Source organism: Saccostrea cucullata, unplaced genomic scaffold (genome assembly GCF_032062105.1).
Source record: "Saccostrea cucullata isolate Sc308-1 unplaced genomic scaffold, CSIRO_AGI_Scuc_v1 ctg9500, whole genome shotgun sequence".
Taxonomy (NCBI): Eukaryota; Metazoa; Mollusca; class Bivalvia; order Ostreida; family Ostreidae; genus Saccostrea; species Saccostrea cuccullata.
The window spans coordinates 1-20,761 of NW_026925161.1; the positions used below are offsets into that span (position 1 = coordinate 1).

At 33.2% G+C, this 20,761-nt stretch overlaps 1 protein-coding gene across 1 annotated transcript; it reads left to right on the forward strand.

The window, feature by feature from the left end:
• Positions 1-78: 78 nt before the first annotated feature.
• Positions 79-17,337, forward strand: LOC134268212 (uncharacterized). The gene is made up of 3 exons (XM_062750400.1): positions 79-374; positions 16,325-16,553; positions 17,127-17,337. The coding sequence occupies exons 1-3, from the start codon at positions 79-81 to the stop codon at positions 17,301-17,303; spliced, it is 702 nt and encodes a 233-aa protein (XP_062606384.1). The 3' UTR covers positions 17,304-17,337.
• The last annotated feature ends 3,424 nt before the right edge of the window (positions 17,338-20,761 follow it).

The following is a 20,761-nucleotide window of genomic DNA, read 5'->3' on the forward strand; positions in this document are numbered from 1 at the left end:
GGTAAAAAAAACCCATAGCTGAAAATTTAGGATCTCACTTGACTGGCATTCTGAACTTGATAGAGGTAAAAAAAAAATATGTCAGAGGAAAATACAAAGGAGACCGTACCAGAAACACAGGATCTTATGCACTTAGATGAAAGAAGTTTGATATGCGGTATCTTAGGAGATATGAACATTGTTATGCAGGTAATGAAAGAAGTGCTGAAAGAGATTCGTGATCTAGGAAGGGAGGCAGACCAGGAGAAAAAGAAAGAAGAGTCCCGCCAGCACCCACAAGAGGTAACTACGCCAGACTGTTTGATATGCCGTATCCTAAATAAACAGAAAGAAGTGCTGACAGAAATTAGTAATTTAGCAAGGGAGACAGACCAGTTAGTAAAAGAAGTACAAAAAGCACGGTGTAGTACCTAAACGGTTGCTATCAGAAAAAATTGCGCGTTCGTTACTGCTATCTGAAAATTGAGCGGTTGCTAGTGGAAAAAATGGACGAAATTGTAAGTATTTTCTTCGCTGGCTCAACAAAATGGTCAATAATTCAATTATTAAAGTTTAGCTGCTTGGTATTTCACCCTTACGGAACGTTACATACATTTTAAAACTAACATGTATATTTAGAATTTTAATGAATTGAAGGATTGGCGATATATAAGACGAAAACTGTCGAAAGCGTTGGACACATTTACATGCACGTAAGAAATATATTAAAATTGCGTCAAAACTTTTAGATATTTGATAAAAATGAATCGACAGTTCGTTGTGTATTTGTAAATATTATTGGTTATTTTATATCATTGTCCGCTTTCATCGGTTTCTTACAAGCTAGAGCGTTTTTATTAAAAGAATCTTGTGTTACGGCTACTATTAGACAAAGGCACCGGTTACTATTTGAATAGGTTTAAGTTTTCAAATTTCATGAAATCACATCTTCAATTTACATATGTTATGCAATTATAGTTCCTTAAGAAAACTATATATATACCGTATATTCTTTCTTAATGATTGACTTGTCGTGTATGTTACTTTCGATCATATAATGACAAATTAATCGTATATTTATATGTACTATGTATGTTGTAGTGGAGTTTGTATGTACCGGTATACATATTTACCCTGTACACATAGGCTTTGGAACAGGGGGAGGCTAAGCCTTCCCATTTTTTTTTTTGCAAAGATAAAGACATAATATAGGCACTTAAAACTTGGGCTAATCTTTTTTTCATTGGACCAGGTGTAGCCCCCCCCCCCATCTTTCAATTTGCTTCCGACGTCTATGGCACATGCACACACACACAACTGTTTTGTCTTAGCCCTTAAATCATGTGACCATTCAATTTATTATATTCCAGCTATGTTATTATGCCAGATTGATTAAATTCACGATTTGGAATTTTAAAAAATCATAATTATCGATTCACAAACCACGAGAGATTATTTGTCTCAAATATTTACGCAACCCACCTCTACAAATCCAAACATAAACCTACAAATTAGCAATCTCTATATCTGATTTTTAAAAAAAAATATGAATTGAAAAATGAATAAAGCTCACATAAAGTTATAAAGTTTTGCTGTCCAACGTCGATAATTACTCAAGTACAAATTTTAATGAAAATATATTAAGTCAATTTACAAGAAATTCGACAGTAAAAAGAAGTGGAAAACATTAATGTAAAAACCACGCTTTCTTTCGTGGCGGGGGGGGGGGGGGGCTTGTCTTTTCTTACCTATATAATTTAAAGGGTGAAATTTAAAGAACTCTTAAAAGCCTAATGGGGCGAGGGGGTGGGGGTGGCGGTGATGTTTTAAATATTGCATGTTAGTCGTTCAACGAACCAATGCATCACCGTTCCTCGAAAAAGAAATATGGAATTAGAAATATTTGACAAAGCTTATACTTTAACTTTACTAGATATTATACATATCTAAGTATACATGTAGGCTACAAAAATCCCCAAAAACTCTAACTTAAGAAAGGTTTTAAAGAAATGATTGTGATTGATTGTAAATATATATTATATGCTATTTCAAATTGATTTACGGGTCATTTCGTGAAGCTTTCTTTTTATTTGTTTAGCAATTTTTTTCGAAGATCAGCTCTACTTTGCAAAAAGACGATAAATTAGAGTTACAGACGCGCCCCCTCCACATTTTGTTCCAAGCATAACCTTTACTTTCTAAAATGTTCATTGAAAGGCCTGTTGATTTTCTGCCAAGCATAACTTTTACTATATTGAAAATTTTCATTGAAGTCCTCCTTTTTTATTGCAGTATAGTCAAAGAAGGGTAGGCGGTAGCGCGTGAGAAAAAAATTATACTGAAAGAAGTTTGACAATTTTCCTTTTTTTCCATGTCAGCCTTTTTAAAACTAGATTTGAATTTTTCTGCACCCCCCCCCCTTTCAAAATCGAAGTTACACCCCTGAGTTAAGATGGTAAAAGTCAACTACATATATAGACATCTTATTTCACATGCAAATTGTGATATTTAAAATGTATATTTTAGACATTTGCTGCCATAAGTTTGTTTCATATCTCTGTTAATAAGGAAAATTTTCAAGTAGCAGCCGATGCGATGTTTTCAGTTATTAACCGGTGCAATATATGCTAAGACTCTGATAGCAACCGTAACTTTAAAAAATCGTGTTTTATCCAAAAATTTCTTTTAAAATACACTATTCAATTTTTTAAAATTATTTCCAGTATTATTATAGATTGACGCATCTTCAAATACCAAAATACCCACAATCTGAATAATAGATGATATAAAAAAGCATGAAAACTGTGTATTTATTGACTTAAGATTTGGTACAGGCTTCGGAAATTTTACTAATTCTAAATTATTAGAGGGCTATTCTGCAAATTACACATGACAACATCTATAGAAATACCTTACTTGTTCCGTGCACCCGGACTTTTCAGAGACTATCTTGATTTGGGGTCATAATTTCACTGTTTTACAACTTGTTCTAAGAGTTTTCAACATATTTATTTCTGCTAGCAGCCGCACAATTTTCGAATAGCAACATTGAACGCGGTTTTATTCCGATAGCAGCCGTTTAGGTACTACACCGTGAAAAGGAAAAAAAATAGAGGAGATTCCAGCCAGCACCCACAAGAGAAAAATTCTGTATGTATTTTGATTCTGAATAAAAATCTGTTATTGTCTGTCTTGTGTGTTATTGTTTTCAGAAAATCCAGTTTGAACCGGCTGGCTGAGCTTTGACTGTGAATGAAAACGTGACGTCATAATCACATTCTTGAGTCGCTGCCAAATCGTAGTAGCAGCGTTGTGAATCGTAGTTGCAGCGTATAGTAAAAAAAACTATATACAGTGTAAGCGCCGTATTTAGGGCTATGTACTGAATTGAACCCCCTAGCCCCTAGGGGCCCTGTACTGAGTTGACCCCCTATCCCCCAGATCCCCAACCTGCACTCCCTTGACCCACCTATCCCCCAGGGCCAAAAGTGCCCTCAGTTGACCCCCCCCTCCCCCAGGGCCAAAAGTACACTCAGTTGACACGCCCATCTAGGCCGCTTATACTACTCCCCCCTCCCCTCTGCATTCCACATGATTATAATGACAAAGTCATTGTTTTTCTTTTGGAGGCCCGAAATAAGTGTTAGGTTAAAAAGTAAAACAGGAGGTGAACAATGGCATTATGTAATAAAAAATCTGTGAAAGTATCATTAAAAAAAATTTTATTCAGCGGTAAAGGAGGAGATACGGATAAGAGATGGGTATATACCCTTCAATATTATAGAAAAAAATAGAAGTGTCAATGTTTTGCTCTGGAAAATTCAAAATACGTGTCCGATCAAAAAATAAAAATATTAGGTGAACAATGGCAATATGTAATAAAGATTCTGTGAAAGTCTCATCAAACTTCATTCAGTGGTATGAGAGGAGTTGCGGATAAGAGATGGGTACCCCAAAGCGTAACAGACAGATGGACGGACATACCGATTACTATATACCCTCCCACTTTTCAAGCGGGGGGTATAATTAAACATAGGTAATCAGAGATTACAGAGCTCACCTCAACGAATGTTGTGTTTAAGTAAGGCAAAGTCACACAATTAACCAACAAAAAGTGTACACGTACATCCAAGAATGCAAAATTTATGCAATTTTGATCTGATACTTAGATCTATATAAAAACTTCAACTCAGTTCTTCGTCAAAAAACGTAATTAAAATCCAGCATCTGAAACAAGTTTAAGAATTTTCATCCCTTGATTCATCATTTGTGCAAGTTTGACTTATATAAGCCTTATAAACTTTTACTCGGTCGATTATCTGGAAAATGTATGTCGAATTCAGCATCCGAAGCAGTCCATTAGTGTGAATCCTACGATGTATCATCCATGCAAGTTGCTCAACATAGGGCTCATAGTTACTTGGAAGGGAGGGTATGAAAAATAACGAACAGTATTCAATATCAAAGTCCATAAAACAATACAAAATAGGAGCAGAGCAAACACGGACCTCCGAAACATCAGAGGTGGGATCAGGTGCCATGGAGGAGTGAGCATCCCCTGCTGACCGGAAATGAAACCTGCATAAAAACTAGCCTTTTCACTCATCCAGAAAATGTAGGTCAGATTCAGCCAGCTTTTTTGTAAGTTTAGCCCCCCACTTTTGATTAGCCCCCCTTTCAATTTGCTTGCGACGCCCATGGTATTTCATCGCAGCTTTATGTGATATATACCCAAGGCGTTGGTGTCGGCGTCTCATGTTAAGATTTAAGGTGGATCTGACTGACATTTTCCGGATGAGTGAACAGAGGTTAAAGTTTTTTTGGAGCAGATTCATTCTAAAATATTTATAACCCCTATATATGTTGGTCAAACTTACATGGGTGATACGTCTAAGGATGCACACTAATGGACTTGCTTCTGATACTGGATCTGACATGATACATTTTCCGGATGAGTGAACGGGTAAAAGTTTTTAGAGTAGGTCTTATTTCGAATTCTAAGTGACTGTAAGACCCGTCCGAACCTAATTTACGTGGATGATGCATCAAAAGATGTACATTAATTGACTTGCTTCCAAGTAATCATAAGCCCCATAAGTTAACATGATGATACATCTAAGAATAAACAGTAATTGACTTAATTGCTTCTGATGCTGGATGTGACCTACATTTTCCTTATAAGTGAACATATTTAAAGTTTTGGAGCTGATCTTTTACCAAGAAACGACAAGGCATACCTGAACCAAATTTGCGGAATGATAATGTACACCAAGGGAATGAGGGAAGAACACTCTCAACCTTGCTTCAGATGCTGGATTTGATATACAATGTACATGTTCTGGATGAGTGAATAGTTTTAAGTTTTTTAACGAATATATGGAGATAACGAACGGTATTCATATGAGCTCTAAAGTCCATTAAACAAAACAAAATAGGAGCAGAGCAAACACGGACCTCAAAAACATCAGAGGTGGGATCAGGTGCCATGGAGGAGTGAGCATCCCCTGCCGACCGGTCACACCCGCCGTGTGCTCCTTGTCATGATCGGGAAAAAACGAGAAAAATCCGTCGACCATTCAGAGTGTATTTATTGGATATAATAAGTATGAAAAAACGTTAGTCAGCATTTATCTTATTGATAAATTGAATTTGCTGACAAGGTTATTGTATTGACTATTAAACTTTCAAAATGATAACTTTTAACCAGACTGTTGATATTCTTGATTCATCAATTTGTTTGTCAATAACTTACCTTGTTTTAGAAATTGTTCATACGTAGAGCATGCTATTATGTATCAAATCAATTAAGAAATTTTAGGACATACGCAACATGGATTGAACTTTATTGGCTTCATCCCTGGAGTTAAGGAGTTCCATGCAATACTTTTAAAGTCTATATATTGTGTTGTACACCTCTACTAAATCAAATTTAAATGAAAAGAAAATCTTGAATTTATGTTGTAAAGTAATTTTTGTATATTTTTCTTTGAATAGTGCAAGAATTTCATTATTTGATATCTATTCAAAACCCCTAGTAACGCATGTTGATTGTTTAGCTAAGAAAATGTGAGGGTACTATAAGTTAAAATTGTAAATATCTTGAAAATTTATCAGTAGGTAAGGTATGTTGCGTAAGTTTTTAAACCCTGTATATATCCAGGTGATAAGGACATAAATATTGCTGCAACATGTAAGTATGGGAAGTTGGCAATTGAAAAATCATCACGTTTATCATAAAGCTTTGCTTTTGGTTTACTGTAAATCACTTTTTATTCGCGAGAACTTTATTTTCGCGTATTTACGCGAGACAGTGTACTCGCGAAAATTTGATTCTCGCGTTTAATAGTATTCTTTAAGATTATACAGAGCAATAACCACAATTCATAGTATTCTTTAAGATTATACAGAGCAATAACCACAATTTGCGAACATTTTGTTTCGCTAATCAAAAGTTAACGACTATCTCGCGAAAATAAGGTGTCGCGAAAATTTAGTGATGTACAGTACTATTAACATCTAGTTCATTTAGTACATTATCCAAGTATGAAACATATGTGTCAGACTCTGTGGTACATGTACCTAATTCAATATTAGTCTACTAATAAAGGGGTGTAATTGGCCATGGCACCCAATGGGAACTCCAACAAATTGTTGGAAGCTGGTCTTCATCTAAAATCAGCATAGATCTTGCAAATTAGCAACTTAAGCAACTTTTATATTATCAACTAAATCGAACTTGTGATAGTTTCATTTTTATTGAAAAAAAGCAGCTGTCAATGATCATGATGATATTAAAGAAAACCTGGAATTCGTTTAATCGTGGGGAATGTTTGTATCTTATAGGTGTGTTCTCATATCGTCTTAATTGTGAAATATAGGTATGAAAATGTGAAAAAGTTCTAAGGCGAAGAGGGAATTTGATACATGTATTTCCTTTGTAGAAGTAATAACTGTAGATTAAGGGGGGGGGGCGATTTGGGTATTATTGTGAGAAAACTACAATAGAGAAACTCTTTGTTTTTATACAATATATACCCCGGTAACTTACACTCCTGAATCCTACATTACATGACTTCAATGTATATGCCAAGTTCAGTCTAGTTAGATTGATGCCAAGTTTGGATATCAAAAATCTACCGCCCAAGTATTCTGGAAGGAACGGCTGAAATACAGGTACATTTACCATAGGATTACTAGTATATAGGAAAAAGCCAATTTTTCGAACTTTAAAGCAAATTATAGAAATACTGTATCAATAGATTTTTTGCTCAAACTATAATAAATGATGAGTCATACTATAATGTACATATTTTGCAAGGAAACAAAATTTTACCGTCTTCTTTCCAGAGGGGAAATCTCAAAATGTCAAATATTAACGATTTTTCCTAGTTGTTTCTATAGAGTGATACAAAATATGATCGATACAAAGGATTTATAAAAATTATAAGAAAAGTGAAGGAGATATTCTCAAAGTTTATTATTTTTTCTTTTATGATATTTTTATTACCCCACCTTTTAGAGCTTCACTTATCATAACGTCAAAAACACACTTTTACGACGTTAATATACCTATCAGTTGAAAAATCGTTTGATAAATCAGTTATTTAAAATTACAATTAAAAATTTCAACCTTTAATTTCTTGAGTTTGTCATTTTTTTTCAATTAAGTGAGAAAAATTGCTTTAAAACAGTAAATTCGCTTCATTTTACTGTGCCCCCACTCGGCCCTTTTACTTACTAGTATATGTTTGTTTCACCCATAAGTTAATTACACGGTTAAAAAGAACCATTTAAGATGTAAAATGAAAGATTATTAGAATACTAGTATGTTAATATTATCATTGGCCTCTATAGAGCCATTGTTCAATTAAAAAAAGAAATTTGTAAAAATGTGTATTATTTTATGGATTTATAGTCTTAGAAAATACGAAGTATGGAATAATCATGTAAATCTTGAATTTATTATAAGTCAGTATTCTACAGTATTTTTAGTACTTATAGAGTCTATTTACTTCACTTTTTTAATCTACTTTTTTTTTAGTTTTTGTATCATTTTTGCATAATATTCACTAAATGCACTTTATATTAATTTTGTGAAAATGTGATCCCCTTTACAGACAAACTGACAGACGAAGGTCATGACATACAGAAAAATAATAAAAGAATCTAAGCGAGTAATAGCGTTGTTTAACCGAAAGACGTTATTACCGTCTCATAAGACGTTATTTGGTCTTGTCCAACTGTTCGGAGTATTTCTTTCTTTGATGTTCTTTTATTACCATAAAAATGGAGGCGTGGCACTTAATAAGAACTTCATTATATATTAACGAAGGCAGACAAAAGGTTTTTGACACATAACCAATGTAAAGTAGATCGACTTCAGAATAATTTAACAAAAAATTGTGGCGTCATAGAGTAAGGGCAGACTTTTTTTTTGGAAAGAAGGGGATCTTAATTTGCTAAACAAACTGCTTACAGCTACACAAATTAATATTGCCCAAGTGCAAATTAAATATATCGTTTATGGTATTGAATTCATTTCAATCGATCTTGCATGTACACATCACAAATTTTAGGCACAGCATGTAATTGTTTGCAATATACTGCGACTTAAGTTCTTAACTTTATTAAGGATTTGGATACAGGTGGTGAACAGACATGAGATTGCAGATCATGATACTTTTGAGTTCTTTGGGTAAGTTCTTCAATATGACAAATACCATATCCAAAATCAAGTCGATGGTTTTGTGACTCATGGAAAATTAAGCAGTAAATATATATATATATATATATATATTTCTAGGTAATAAATGTATAAAACGTAATTAAAGCAAATTTTATGAATAGCGTAAGAAAAAGGAATAGCAATGTGGTCATTATAACGATAAAAGAATTTGTGAATTGTCTGTATTAGATTCAAAATTGATTATTCTCAGAACTAGCTCTTGCAAAACGATCAGATTAAAAAAAAACAACACCAATTGCATGTGAAAATGGGATAAAAGGAAATATATTATATTTATTTTTACTTTTATATCAATTATTAATTGTAAAGATTTCTTGTAATGTTGGGGGTTATAGAACTATTCCATATTAAATAAGATTTCATATGCATTCTGGAAAAAAATTTAGAGTATCTTATGCATATCGAATTTGCTTTCTCTTCCGTTTTAAACATGTGTATTGCCAAGAGGACAGATGATTACATGTAAAATGATAATATCAATGTTACATTTCATATTTCTAATGTAAAGCTCCTAGTTTATAAGTTATATAAATAGTTTATTCCAAGTGTCTAGGTGTTTTCTTCGAAGTGTAAGCAGCTTCTTAAACTTTCGTGAATCCTATTTCAAATACCAGAGAAAGTAGACATTGAGTAATATCTGAGTAATTTTTTGACGTATTTATCCACCAATTATTTATGAAATGGTATGTTTTAAATGGAAATTTCAATTTAGATGCACTGAATATACAAAAGTAAAAATATCAGAAGAATTACTTAATTCTGTTCTATATTTTGTTATAAGAATAATGAACATATAACTTATAAATTTATGTAGATAGTAAGCTCCACAGCAATTTTTCGGGATATGAGAAACATTGTAGGATGTAGATTTATATTACTGTCAGTAGTAAAATTTGCTGCATGTTTTTATTTTATAGTGAAGAAAGAGCAAATGATACAAAAATATATTGAAAGATCGAAAATAATACTGCTTTAAAAATTAAAATATCTGGTATTTCATTTCCTAGGGTTGTAAATATTTCAAACACGAATTTAAATAGGCCTACCTTGAAACAATGTTGGACTTGTTTTAACTTTGGTATTGAGACATCAATAAGTGACATACTCAGTTTCAATATTTACACAATGGTTTAGTAATTAAAAGCAAATATGTACACGCATTGAATGTTCATTTGACTTAATCTAAAGAAAATATTGAAGAAAAGTCCCCTTTATATTTTATTGAAATGCATACTAAATAGAAAACTAGGAGACTTATTGTTCACAGAACAATAAGAGGTCTTTCCACCTTTTTAATTTCAATTTCATTTAATATTTATCTATTTAAAATTAAATTTCATAAAAAAAGAAACCAGGAATGGCTTAAAAGAAGAAAAAAAATGATAATAATCTTTTTTTTAGGTGACCTTGACTTTTGACCTTCAAGTCATATTCAAGGTCAAAGGTCAAGGGTCACATTGTAATTAACCCCATGTTTCTATGACTTATAGTTTTAAAGTTATAAGGTTAAATAGTAAGCACAAAAGCATTTAAGGGCAGTAACTCAATCAAGGAGTCACCAGATCCTTTTGCACTTGAACATAAAAGTTTTGCCTAAAGTCATATAAGACATTAAAGAAGGTTTCATATCTTTGCGGTTTACGGTTTTGGAGCAATAGCAATAAAAATGTTTTTCGTACAAGGGGCAATAATTTTTTATAGGGTCAATCTTAAGGGACGAGAATGAAATTTAAGACACAGTTTTAAAAGTACATATTAATGATGCATAGACGTTAAGCATACGTTGAAAGAAAAAAGAGATATAAAAAGAGCTAAATTTCTCAGTTTTGAAATGACCTTGACCTTTGACCTTTACATGAATTTTAAGCTCAAAGGTCAAAGAATCTTATGCAGTTGGGCTTATGTCTCTATACCTTCTCGTTTTGAAAATTTTTAAATATTTCTAAAATTCAGAGACTTTCAAGGGCAATATCTCATTGAAGGAGTCACCAAATACTTTCACAAGGAATAGATTCCAGAACCCTCTCAATTAGTCAAAGACTTTAGTGAAGGTTTCATATTTCTACGGTTTACGGTTTCGAAGTAGTAGCGATAACAAGGTTTACCGCACAAAGGGCGATAACTTTTAATAGGGTCAATCTTACGGAATACAAATTGAATCTTTAAGATAGTTTTAAGAGTACATATTAATGATGCTAAGACAGTTTGTATATGTTAAGAGACAAAAAAGATATAAAAAGAGCTTAATTTCTCAATTTCGAAATGACCTTGACCTTTGACCTTTACATGAATGTTAAGCTCAAGGCTCAATGAATCTTATGCAGTTGGTCCCATGTCTCTATCACTTCTCGTTTTGAAAATTTTTAATTATTTGTACAATTCAAAAAGTTTCAGGGGCAATAACTCATTGAAGGAGTCACCGGATACTTTCGCAATGAATAGATTCCAGAGTCCTCTCAATGAGTCGAAGACTTTAGTGAAAGTTTCATATTTCTACAGTTTACGGTTTCGAAGGAGTAGCGATAACAAGCATTTCTTGCGAAAGGGGCAATAACTTTTAATAGGGTCAATCTTACGGAATATGAATTGAATCTTTAAAATAGTTTTAAGAGTACATATTAATGATGCTAAGACAGTTTGTATATGTTCAGAGACAAAAAAGATATAAAAAGAGCTTAATTTCTCAATTTTGGAATGACCTTGACCTTTGACCTTAACATGAATTTTAAGCTCAAAGCTCAATGAATCTTATGCAGTTGGTCCCATGTCTCTATCACTTCTCGTTTTAAAAAATTTTAATTATTTGTAATATTCAAAACGTTTCAGGGGCAATAACTCATTGAAGGGGTCACCGAATGCTTTCGCAATGAATAGATTGAAGAGTCTCCATAATTAGGCAAAGCCATTGGTGAAGGTTTCATACCTTTACGGTTTACGGTTTTAGAGGAGTAGCGATAACAAGGGTTTTTAGCACAAGGGGCAACAACTTTTAAAAGGCTCAATCTTAGGGGCCAAGATTTATATCTTCTAAAGAGTTTCAAAAGTACATATTAAAGACATAAGATAGATCGCATATGTTTAAGGACATAAGAGCTATTAAGAGAAATTTATTTCTCATAATTGGAATGACCTTGACCTTTGACCTTGAAATGAATTTGAAGGGAAAAGGTCATTGAATGTTATGCAGTTGGTTTCATGTCTCTAAGACTTTTCGTTTTGAAAATTTTTAATTTTTAGTAAAATTTATAAACTTTCAGGGGCAGTTACTCATTGAAGGGGTCAAAGAAAACTTTCGCAATGAATAGATTGAAAAGTCTCCTTAATTAGTTGAAGACAATGGTGAAGGTTTTATATCTCTACGGTTTACGGTTTCGGAGGAGTAGCGATAACAAGCTTTTCGGTGAAAGGGGCAATAACTGCATAAGGGATCTAAGTTAAAACATGGGGGGTCATTTTTCGGAATAACTTTGAATATCCAGTATCATGAACTATAAAGTTTTTCGATAAGTCTTACGGTGTCAAAACATAAGGTAAGAAATAAAATAAACTAGGAGACTTATTGTTCAAAGAACAATAAGAGGTCTTTCCACCTTCTGAATTTCAATTTCATTTATAATTTATCTCTTTAAGATTAAATTTCATAAAAAAGAAACCAGGAATGGCTTAAAAGAAGAAAAAAATAAAAATTTTAAATTTTTCAGGTGACCTTGACCTTTGACCTTCAAATCATATTCAAGGTCAAAGGTCAAGGGTCACATTTTAATTAACCTCATGTCTCTATGACTTATAGTTTTCAAGTTATAAGGTTGAATAGTAAGCACAAAAGCATTAAAGGGCAGTAACTCATTCAAGGAGTCACCAGATCCTATTGCGCTTGAACATAAAAGTTTTGCCTAAAATCCCATCAGACATTAGAGAAGTTTTCATGTCTTTTCGGTTTACGGTTTTGGAGCAATAGTAAATAAAATGTTTTTTGCACAAGGGGCAATAACTTTTAATAGGGTCAATCTTAAGGGACAAGAATGAAATCTTTGAAACAGTTTTAAGAGTACATATTAATGATGCATAGACATTAAGCATATGTTGAAAGACAAAAGAGATATAAAAAGAACTAAATTTCTCAGTTTTGGAATGACCTTGACCTTTGACCTTTACATGAATTTTAAGCTCAAAGGTCAATGAATCTTATGCAGTTGGGCGCATGTCTCTACACCTTCTCGTTTTGAAAATTTTTAATTATATGTAAAATTCAAAAAGTTTCAGGGGCAATAACTCATTGAAGGGGTCACCGAAGACTTTCACAATGAATAGATTCCAGAGTCTTCTCAATTAGTCAAAGACTTTAGTGAAGGTTTCATATTTCTACGGTTTATGGTTTCGAAGTAGTAGCAATAACAAGGTTTTTCGCACAAAGGGCAATAACTTTTAATGGGGTCAATCTTACGGAATACAAATTTTACCTTTTAAATAGTTTTAAGAGTGCATATTAATGATGCTAAGACAGTTTGTATATGCTAAGCTACAAAAAAGATATAAAAAGAGCTTAATTTCTCAATTTTGGAATGACCTTGACCTTTGACCTTTGCAATAATTTCATGACCAAAGGTCAATAAATCTTATGCAGTTGGTCCCATGTCTCTATCACTTCTCGTTTTGAAAATTTTTAGTTATTTGTAAAATTCAAAAAGTTTCAGGGGCAATAATTCATTGAAGGGGTCACCGAAGACTTTCGCAATGAATAGATTCCAGAGTGCTCTCAATTAGTCGAAGACTTTAGTGAAGGTTTCATATTTCTACGGTTTACGGTTTCGAAGGAGTAGCGATAACAAGGTTTTACATAAAAGGGGCAAGAACTCCGTAAGGGGTCATAGGTCATATACGTTGGGTTGTTTTTCGAAATAACTTTTGATATCCAATATCATGAACTAAAAAGTTTTTCGATAAGTCTTTCGGTTCAAAAGTCCATAGCGGAATAATAATAATAATAACTAGGAGACTTATTGTTCATAGAACAATAAGAGGTCTTTCCACCTTTTTAAATTTCTTATAGTTTTATATTTTACACTCTAAATTTAATTTTAAGGGAAATGGCTTGAAAAAAAAATGAAAATGTAAAAAAAAAAAAAATTTTGAAATGACCTTGACCTTTGACCTTGAAAAAATTTTCAAGGTCAAAGGTCAAGGGACACATTGCAATTAACCCCATGCTTCTACCATTTATAGTTTTCAAGATATAAGGTTTAATAGTAAGTATAAAGAAGTTAAAGGGCAATAACTCATATAAGGGGTCATGAGATCCTTTAGTACTTATACAATGAAGATGTGCCTAAAGACCCTTAAGATATTAGTGAAGGTTTCATGCCTCTACGGTCTACGGTTTTGAAAGTGGTAGTGATAACAGTGTTTTTCACATAAGGGGCAATAACTTTTGATAGAGTCTATCTTGGGGAACAAGAATGAAATCTTTGAAATAGTTTTAAGTGTACATATTAATGATGCAAAGACTGATTGCATATGTTAAAAGACAAAGGATATATAAAAAGAGCTTAATTTCTCATTTTTGCAATGACCTTGACCTTTGACCTTGACAAAATATTCCAGGTCAAAGGTCATGAGTCTCAATGCAGTTGGCCCCATGCTTCTACCATTTATAGTTTTCAAGATACAAGGTTTAATAGTAAGTATAAAGAAGTTAAAGGGCAATAACTCATACAAGGGGTCATCAGATTCTTTTGCACCTCTACAGTGAAGTTAGGTCTAAAGACCCTTAAGACATTAGTGAAGGTTTGGTGTCTCTACGGTCTAAAGTTTCAGAGGAGTAGCGATAACAAGGTTTTTCGCACAAGGGGCAATAACTTTTAAATTGGTTCATGTTAGGGGACAAGAATAAAATCTTTGAAACTGTTTTAAAAGTACATATTAATGATGCATAGACATTAAGTATATGTTAAAAGACAAAAGAGATATAAAAAGAGCTAAATTTCTCAGTTTTGGAATGACCTTGACCTTTGACCTTTCCATAAATTTCAAGACCAAAGGTCAATGAATCTTATGCATTTGGTCCCATGTCTCTACGTCTTCTCGTTTTGAAAATTTTTAATTATTTGTAAAATTCTAAAACTTCCAGGGGCAATAACTTATTGAAGGGGTCAATGAATACTTTCGCAATGAATCAATGAAGTGTCTACTAAATTAGTCGAAGACATTAGTGAAGGTTTCATTTCTCTACGGTTTATGGTTTCGGAGGAGTAGCGATAACAAGCTTTTTTGCGAAAGGGGTAATAACTCCGAAAGGGGTCGTAGTTTATATACGCAGGGTCAACTGCGAAAATCTTTTACGGAGTACATTCTTATGAATTGAAAATCTTTACGATAAATCTTGAAACTCAAAATCACACGGCGGAAAAATAATAAAAAATAATAAGAAAAAGGAAAAAAAGAAACAGAAGGAAATCAATAGGTCTTTCCACAGAAAGGTGGAAAGACCTAATAAACAGAAGCATTTCATGAGGTCTTTCCACAGAAAGGTGGAAAGACCTAAAAACAGAAGCATTTCAAGAGGTCTTTCCACAGAAAGGTGGAAAGACCTAATAATACCAATGTAAACATTATGTTACCAAACACATACATATATATATATATATATATATATATATATATATATATATATATATATATATATATATATATATATATATATATATATATATATATATATATATATATATATATAAACTCATTGAAAGTTGTATTGAAATATAATTCTACAGTCTACGATCCTCAAGTGCCTTTTTCGATAATATATTTTTAGATGAAATATAAAGATAATGACGAAAAAAAATCATGTCAAAAAGCTCAAATATTTAATTTATGTACAAAAAATTATGAAAGTAACTGGGGCTCGATAAACTTAGCATGCAGGTGATAATGTTAATGGTACATGTATACATGTATTGCATCACGAACAAGAGGTCCATGGGCCACATTGCTCACCTGAGCCCTTTGGCATGAAAAAAGCAAAAATCAATTCCGTATTGATAAGTTTAACTAAAAAAATGGTGATGGTGGTGGAGGGGAATGCAAATGATTTGAAAAAACCTGAATCTACATTTTACACTTCTTATAAGGATGCTTTTATATTATTAAGATCAGTCATTGCTTTGTTGTTCTTGTGAAGAGTTTTAAAGATTTTTTTTTTCAATATAAAAAGATTATCACCCATTGTACCCTCTAGGGGAGGCGGGGATGGTTTTAATATCTTTTAATCTACACTACCTGAAAATGCTTCCATATAAATATAAACAATCACGGCTTTGTCGTTCTTGAAAGGAAGATTTTAAAAGATTCCTTTGAAAAAACTTTGATCCACCATTATGGCCCATTCCTCCTCCCAGGAAATGGATTGATGAAATTCTGGTATAATTTAAGGAACAACATACAAAAAATATCAAACAAATCTATATATTTTGTATATCCAAACGTGTTTATGAAGAACTATACAATAACATAAATAGACATTAAATTATAGCACATAGTCCGTTTAAGTATTAGAATTAGAATTGGGAGAAGACAATTTTGTCCTTAAGTATGTCCTTAAAGCGTGGTTCCTGATAATTGGAGTGACGGTCTGTTTCCAGGTGCTGTCCATTCCTGGTGGGAACTGGTGTACAAGGCGGTGACAGGAGGACCGTTTGGGGCATACGAATTATTTACTTCTGACAACACTCGTAACATAAACAATCTTGCAGCCCAACAACTGACCAATCAGGTCCTAGACCACTATAAATCCGAGGTGTTTAATAACTGGCAAAGTAATGATATATATAAGGTACATTCCTGTGTAAACAAAAGATTTAATTAAGGACCCTCTCTACACCAGTGCAATTTTTTTTGGGACACTGAGAAAAATATTGTATAAAGGAGTTAATATTGAGCTAATGTATTAAATTTTCACAGTATGGTGCGTGGTATTTATCCCCGGGAAAACTGTTCAAAGACAACACAGTAGTACTGAAAAGAAATCACTGGTAATTACTTCAATAGAGAAAATGCATGTAAATAACATGTTCAGTTAATTTATCTTGGTCTTTTAAAATGTGAAGAATATTAAGACTGATTACAAATTGAGTAATATATTGTAAATTTCTATTTTTTAGAATTTAGATCTAAGGGCAGATTACTCTAACTGTAGAAAAATACCTTAGAATGAGAACTTTTTAGTATGCAGTGTAGAGAGGGTTCTTAAAGGAAATAAGCATAAAAAACTGCACATGTATCTTGTAAAGCAGAATTACATATCGTCACTTATTATGATTAATTAAAATAATTTATTTAAACAAAGAATTGAAGACAACATTTACCAAGCCTGTAGAAAAAAGGATTTATTAAGGATCTTTTTCAGATAAGAGTGTCCTACTACGCTGGGGGCACCGAGGCACAGTACTTTGTTTTTAACGCAACAGGGTCAACAAAGACGAACTGGTTTAGTCGCTATAGAGTATTAGAGTCTAGCTACGACATCTCGGCTTTTGCTGTAACAACTGGAAAAGGAGGAGAATATTTTAGTATAAAAGGGTAATAAACCATGCATAACCTTAATGTTTTTTGTTCTCCACTTTTTGACTTGCAGCTGTATTTATAAATTATCCTATTACAAAAGCTGTTATTGCTTGGCTGTATAGTTTTTAGCTCACCTGAGCTGAAAGCTCAAGTGAGCTTTTCTGATCACCCATTGTCCGTCGTCCGTCCGTTTGTCTGTCCGTCTGTTAACTTTTCACTTTTTCAACTTCTTCTCAAGAACCACTGGGCCGATTTTAATCAAACTTTGAACAAAGCATCCTTGGGTGAAGGGAATTTAAATTGTTAAAATAAAGGACCAAGTCCCCTTCCAAGGGGAGATAATCAAGAAAATACTAAAATAGGGTGTGGTCATTAAGAAATCTTATTCTTAAGAACCACAGGGCCAGAAAAACTGAAACTTATGTGGAAGGATTCTGGGAAGTGTAGATTCTAAATTGTAAAAATCATGACCCACAGGGGTAGGGAGGGGCCACAATATGGAATCCAAGTTTTACATAGAAAATATATAAGAAAAATCTTTATAAAAATCTTCTTCTCAAGAAACAGTGTTCCAGAAAAGCTGAAACTTATGTGGAAGGGTCCTGGGGTAGTGTAGATTCTAAATGGTAAAAATCAAGACCCCCAGGGGTAGGGCGGGGCCAGAATAGGGAATTCAAGTTTTACATAGAAACATATAGGAAACATCTTTAAAAATCTTCTTAGGAACCAGTGGGCCAGGAAAGCTGAAACTTATGTGGAAGGGTCCTGGGGATAGTGTAGATTCTAAATTGTTAAAATCATGACCCCTGGGGGTAGGGGAGCAATAGGGAGTCCTAGTTTTATATGAAAATATATTGGAAAAATCTTCTTATCAAGCAACAATGGGCCAGGAAAGCTGAAACTTAACGTGTAGGAATCCTGGGGTAGTGTAGATTCTAAATTATTAAAATCAAGATGGGGTTTGGAGGGGTTAGGGGTCCACAATAGATGTAAGAAGAGGGGAAATCTGGTAAAGAACTGCATCACCAAAGTTACTCAGGTAAGCGATGTGCCCCATGAGCCTCTTGTTTCCTTTTATGCCAATGTTTTTTTTTTATCATCTAAGGCGTAGACCATTTGTATGCATGCTTTTAAGAGTTCAGGAAACCTTGAATCACATGTTATACTGTAAATCACTTTTTATTCGCGAGAACTTTATTTTCGCGTAATTACGCGAGACTGTATGCTCGCGAACATTAAATTCTCGCGCATAATAGTATTCCGTAAGATTATATAGAGCAATAACCAGAATTCGTGAAAATTTTGTCTCGTTAATCAAGAGTCAATTGACTGCCGTCATGAGAAAAGGGCCCTTATCTTTTGACGTCACAATGCTCAGAAAACGACGTCAAAGTCGCGGTATTGTAAACACGGAAGTAATTTTTGTTGACCGCATTTTGTAAACAAAAAATAAAATTGATTTTCAAGTGTAACAAAAATTTGAAACTTTATGCGGACATTTTTTAAAAGGAATATGATATTATTACAATTTAGTACGTAAATTTATTGATAATCTTATTTAAGTATTTAATTTGATGTTGATATACGGGACATTGGACATGCACATTGCTAGCTCTGGAACAGCGATTTAAACGATGTCTATGCATGAAAAAATTAAAGATGCTGCATATTTGTTTTCTGAGCAATGTACAAATGCTTAAATTTGAATTCATGTTAAGAAGTCTAAATATTAAAAGGTATATTCTATACTTTTATATTTTTTTCGGAGAGAGAGAGAGAGGGAGAGAGAGAGAGAGAGACGAGCGAATGAGAGGTCTTTGCACATATAGTAATTACCGTTCTTATAAGCGCTATTTTTTTCCCCTGAAAATATATACCATAATTTAAAACGTAAAGAGTGTATTTAGCCATTTTAATTTTAATTCACAGTCAGTCATACTGATGTACCCCGATAGCCAGCCTTCGGTGAACTGTTAAGTAAAAAGGGAGGGGGGGGGTAAAAGACAAGCCCCCCAAAAAATCTTCAAATAAAAAGACCGTTTAAAGTTTAAGCTGAGAAACATAGTCCCTCTTTGATTGAATAAAGATACTGGTAACATGGGAGATCCAAACCTTCTACATCAATTAACAATAAATAATTTTTTTACTATATTAACAGTATTAGCATATGCTAAGGAAAAAATACGGATGATGGGGATGCCACCAAAATTTTAAAATAAATTTTGTTTCAAAAAACCAATTTAGAATGATCAAATAAATACATTCAAAGGAATTGTGTGGTAGAAATTACTATTGTTTCAAATTTCGGAAATTCTTCCAATGAAATGAATGAATGAATGAAAGCCCCTGGAAACTATATTGCAATATATATCTTATAAGAAATCAAATACAGCTATTTTAGACTTTTCCCAAAAGCATTATACCCAATGTCTGAAAGAGCAAAAAGTATGTGACAAATTGTTATAGGTTAATTTCCAAAAGTTATAAAATGTTCCTAATCTTTAAAAACTTTGATGAGCGTGAAATATATATATCATTGCCTATTGAATTCATGATATGAAATAAATAAGTCACATTTTGCGTTGAAATCTTCAACTCTGATTCATGTATCAAAATACGCCGCATATCTCGACATTAATTTCTTAAAGTTCCGTTGAAAACCAGATAAGACTTTATATAATAATCCTAACTTGACTCTACGGAAAGTAATAAATAAACAAAGACATGGTTTTTTTCATTTAAAGAAATTATTGGTCATTACAGTCGCGCGCAAGTAGCAACGGGGGTAGGGGGTAGGGATTTACATTGAAAGTTCCGTCCCCCACATGCAACCACACACACACACATACACACATTTTGTTGCAGTATAGTCAAATTCATGCACTATAGGGCAAAAGAATAATGCAATGTATTATAATACTGAAAGAAGACTGAACCTACCCTCCCCCTCCCCAACAGCGAAATATGATTCGAGTTTCGATATCCCCCTTTTGTTGGTTGATTTTTTTAAGGTAAATTTTTTTTTTTTCTGTTAACCCTCCCCCTCTTTTTCAAACGAGTTGTGCGGGGACAGGCGACGGTACGAGTCAAATGTTTTTTTTTTTTTTTTTTTTTTTTTTGGATATGTTTGGTTTGTTCTGAAGTAATGACTTGGGAAAATTCGTTTGCCTAAATATTTTCAGCCGAAAGAGAGTCAAATTAGAGCGGTATATTATTGCTTAATTAACAGCACCGCCTCATACAAAAAGCATAAACGTATGTTGGACGTACATGTACTTGTTCATTATCGGATAAGACAATCGCATCGAAATATGAAAGGTTTATAAGGTATCAAGTTGATAAGCCATTGTCACGGAGGAAAATGAATAAAATGACCGTTCGTGGCCGTAAAAAATTTGTTTTGCTTGTCAAAGAAAATTTGGTGGTTGAAAGTTCCCACGACTGAATAAAAAAATACCCCCCCCCCAGACCTGTTTA

Bases quoted from the DNA above. Each gene is read 5' to 3' on its own strand.
- LOC134268212 (XM_062750400.1), top strand. From the start codon at position 79: ATGTCAGAGGAAAATACAAAGGAGACCGTACCAGAAACACAGGATCTT. The intron at 375-16,324 runs GTTAGTAAAAGA...ATGTCCTTAAAG, and splicing joins TTAGCAAGGGAGACAGACCA to CGTGGTTCCTGATAATTGGA. The intron at 16,554-17,126 runs GTACATTCCTGT...GATCTTTTTCAG, and splicing joins AAAGTAATGATATATATAAG to ATAAGAGTGTCCTACTACGC.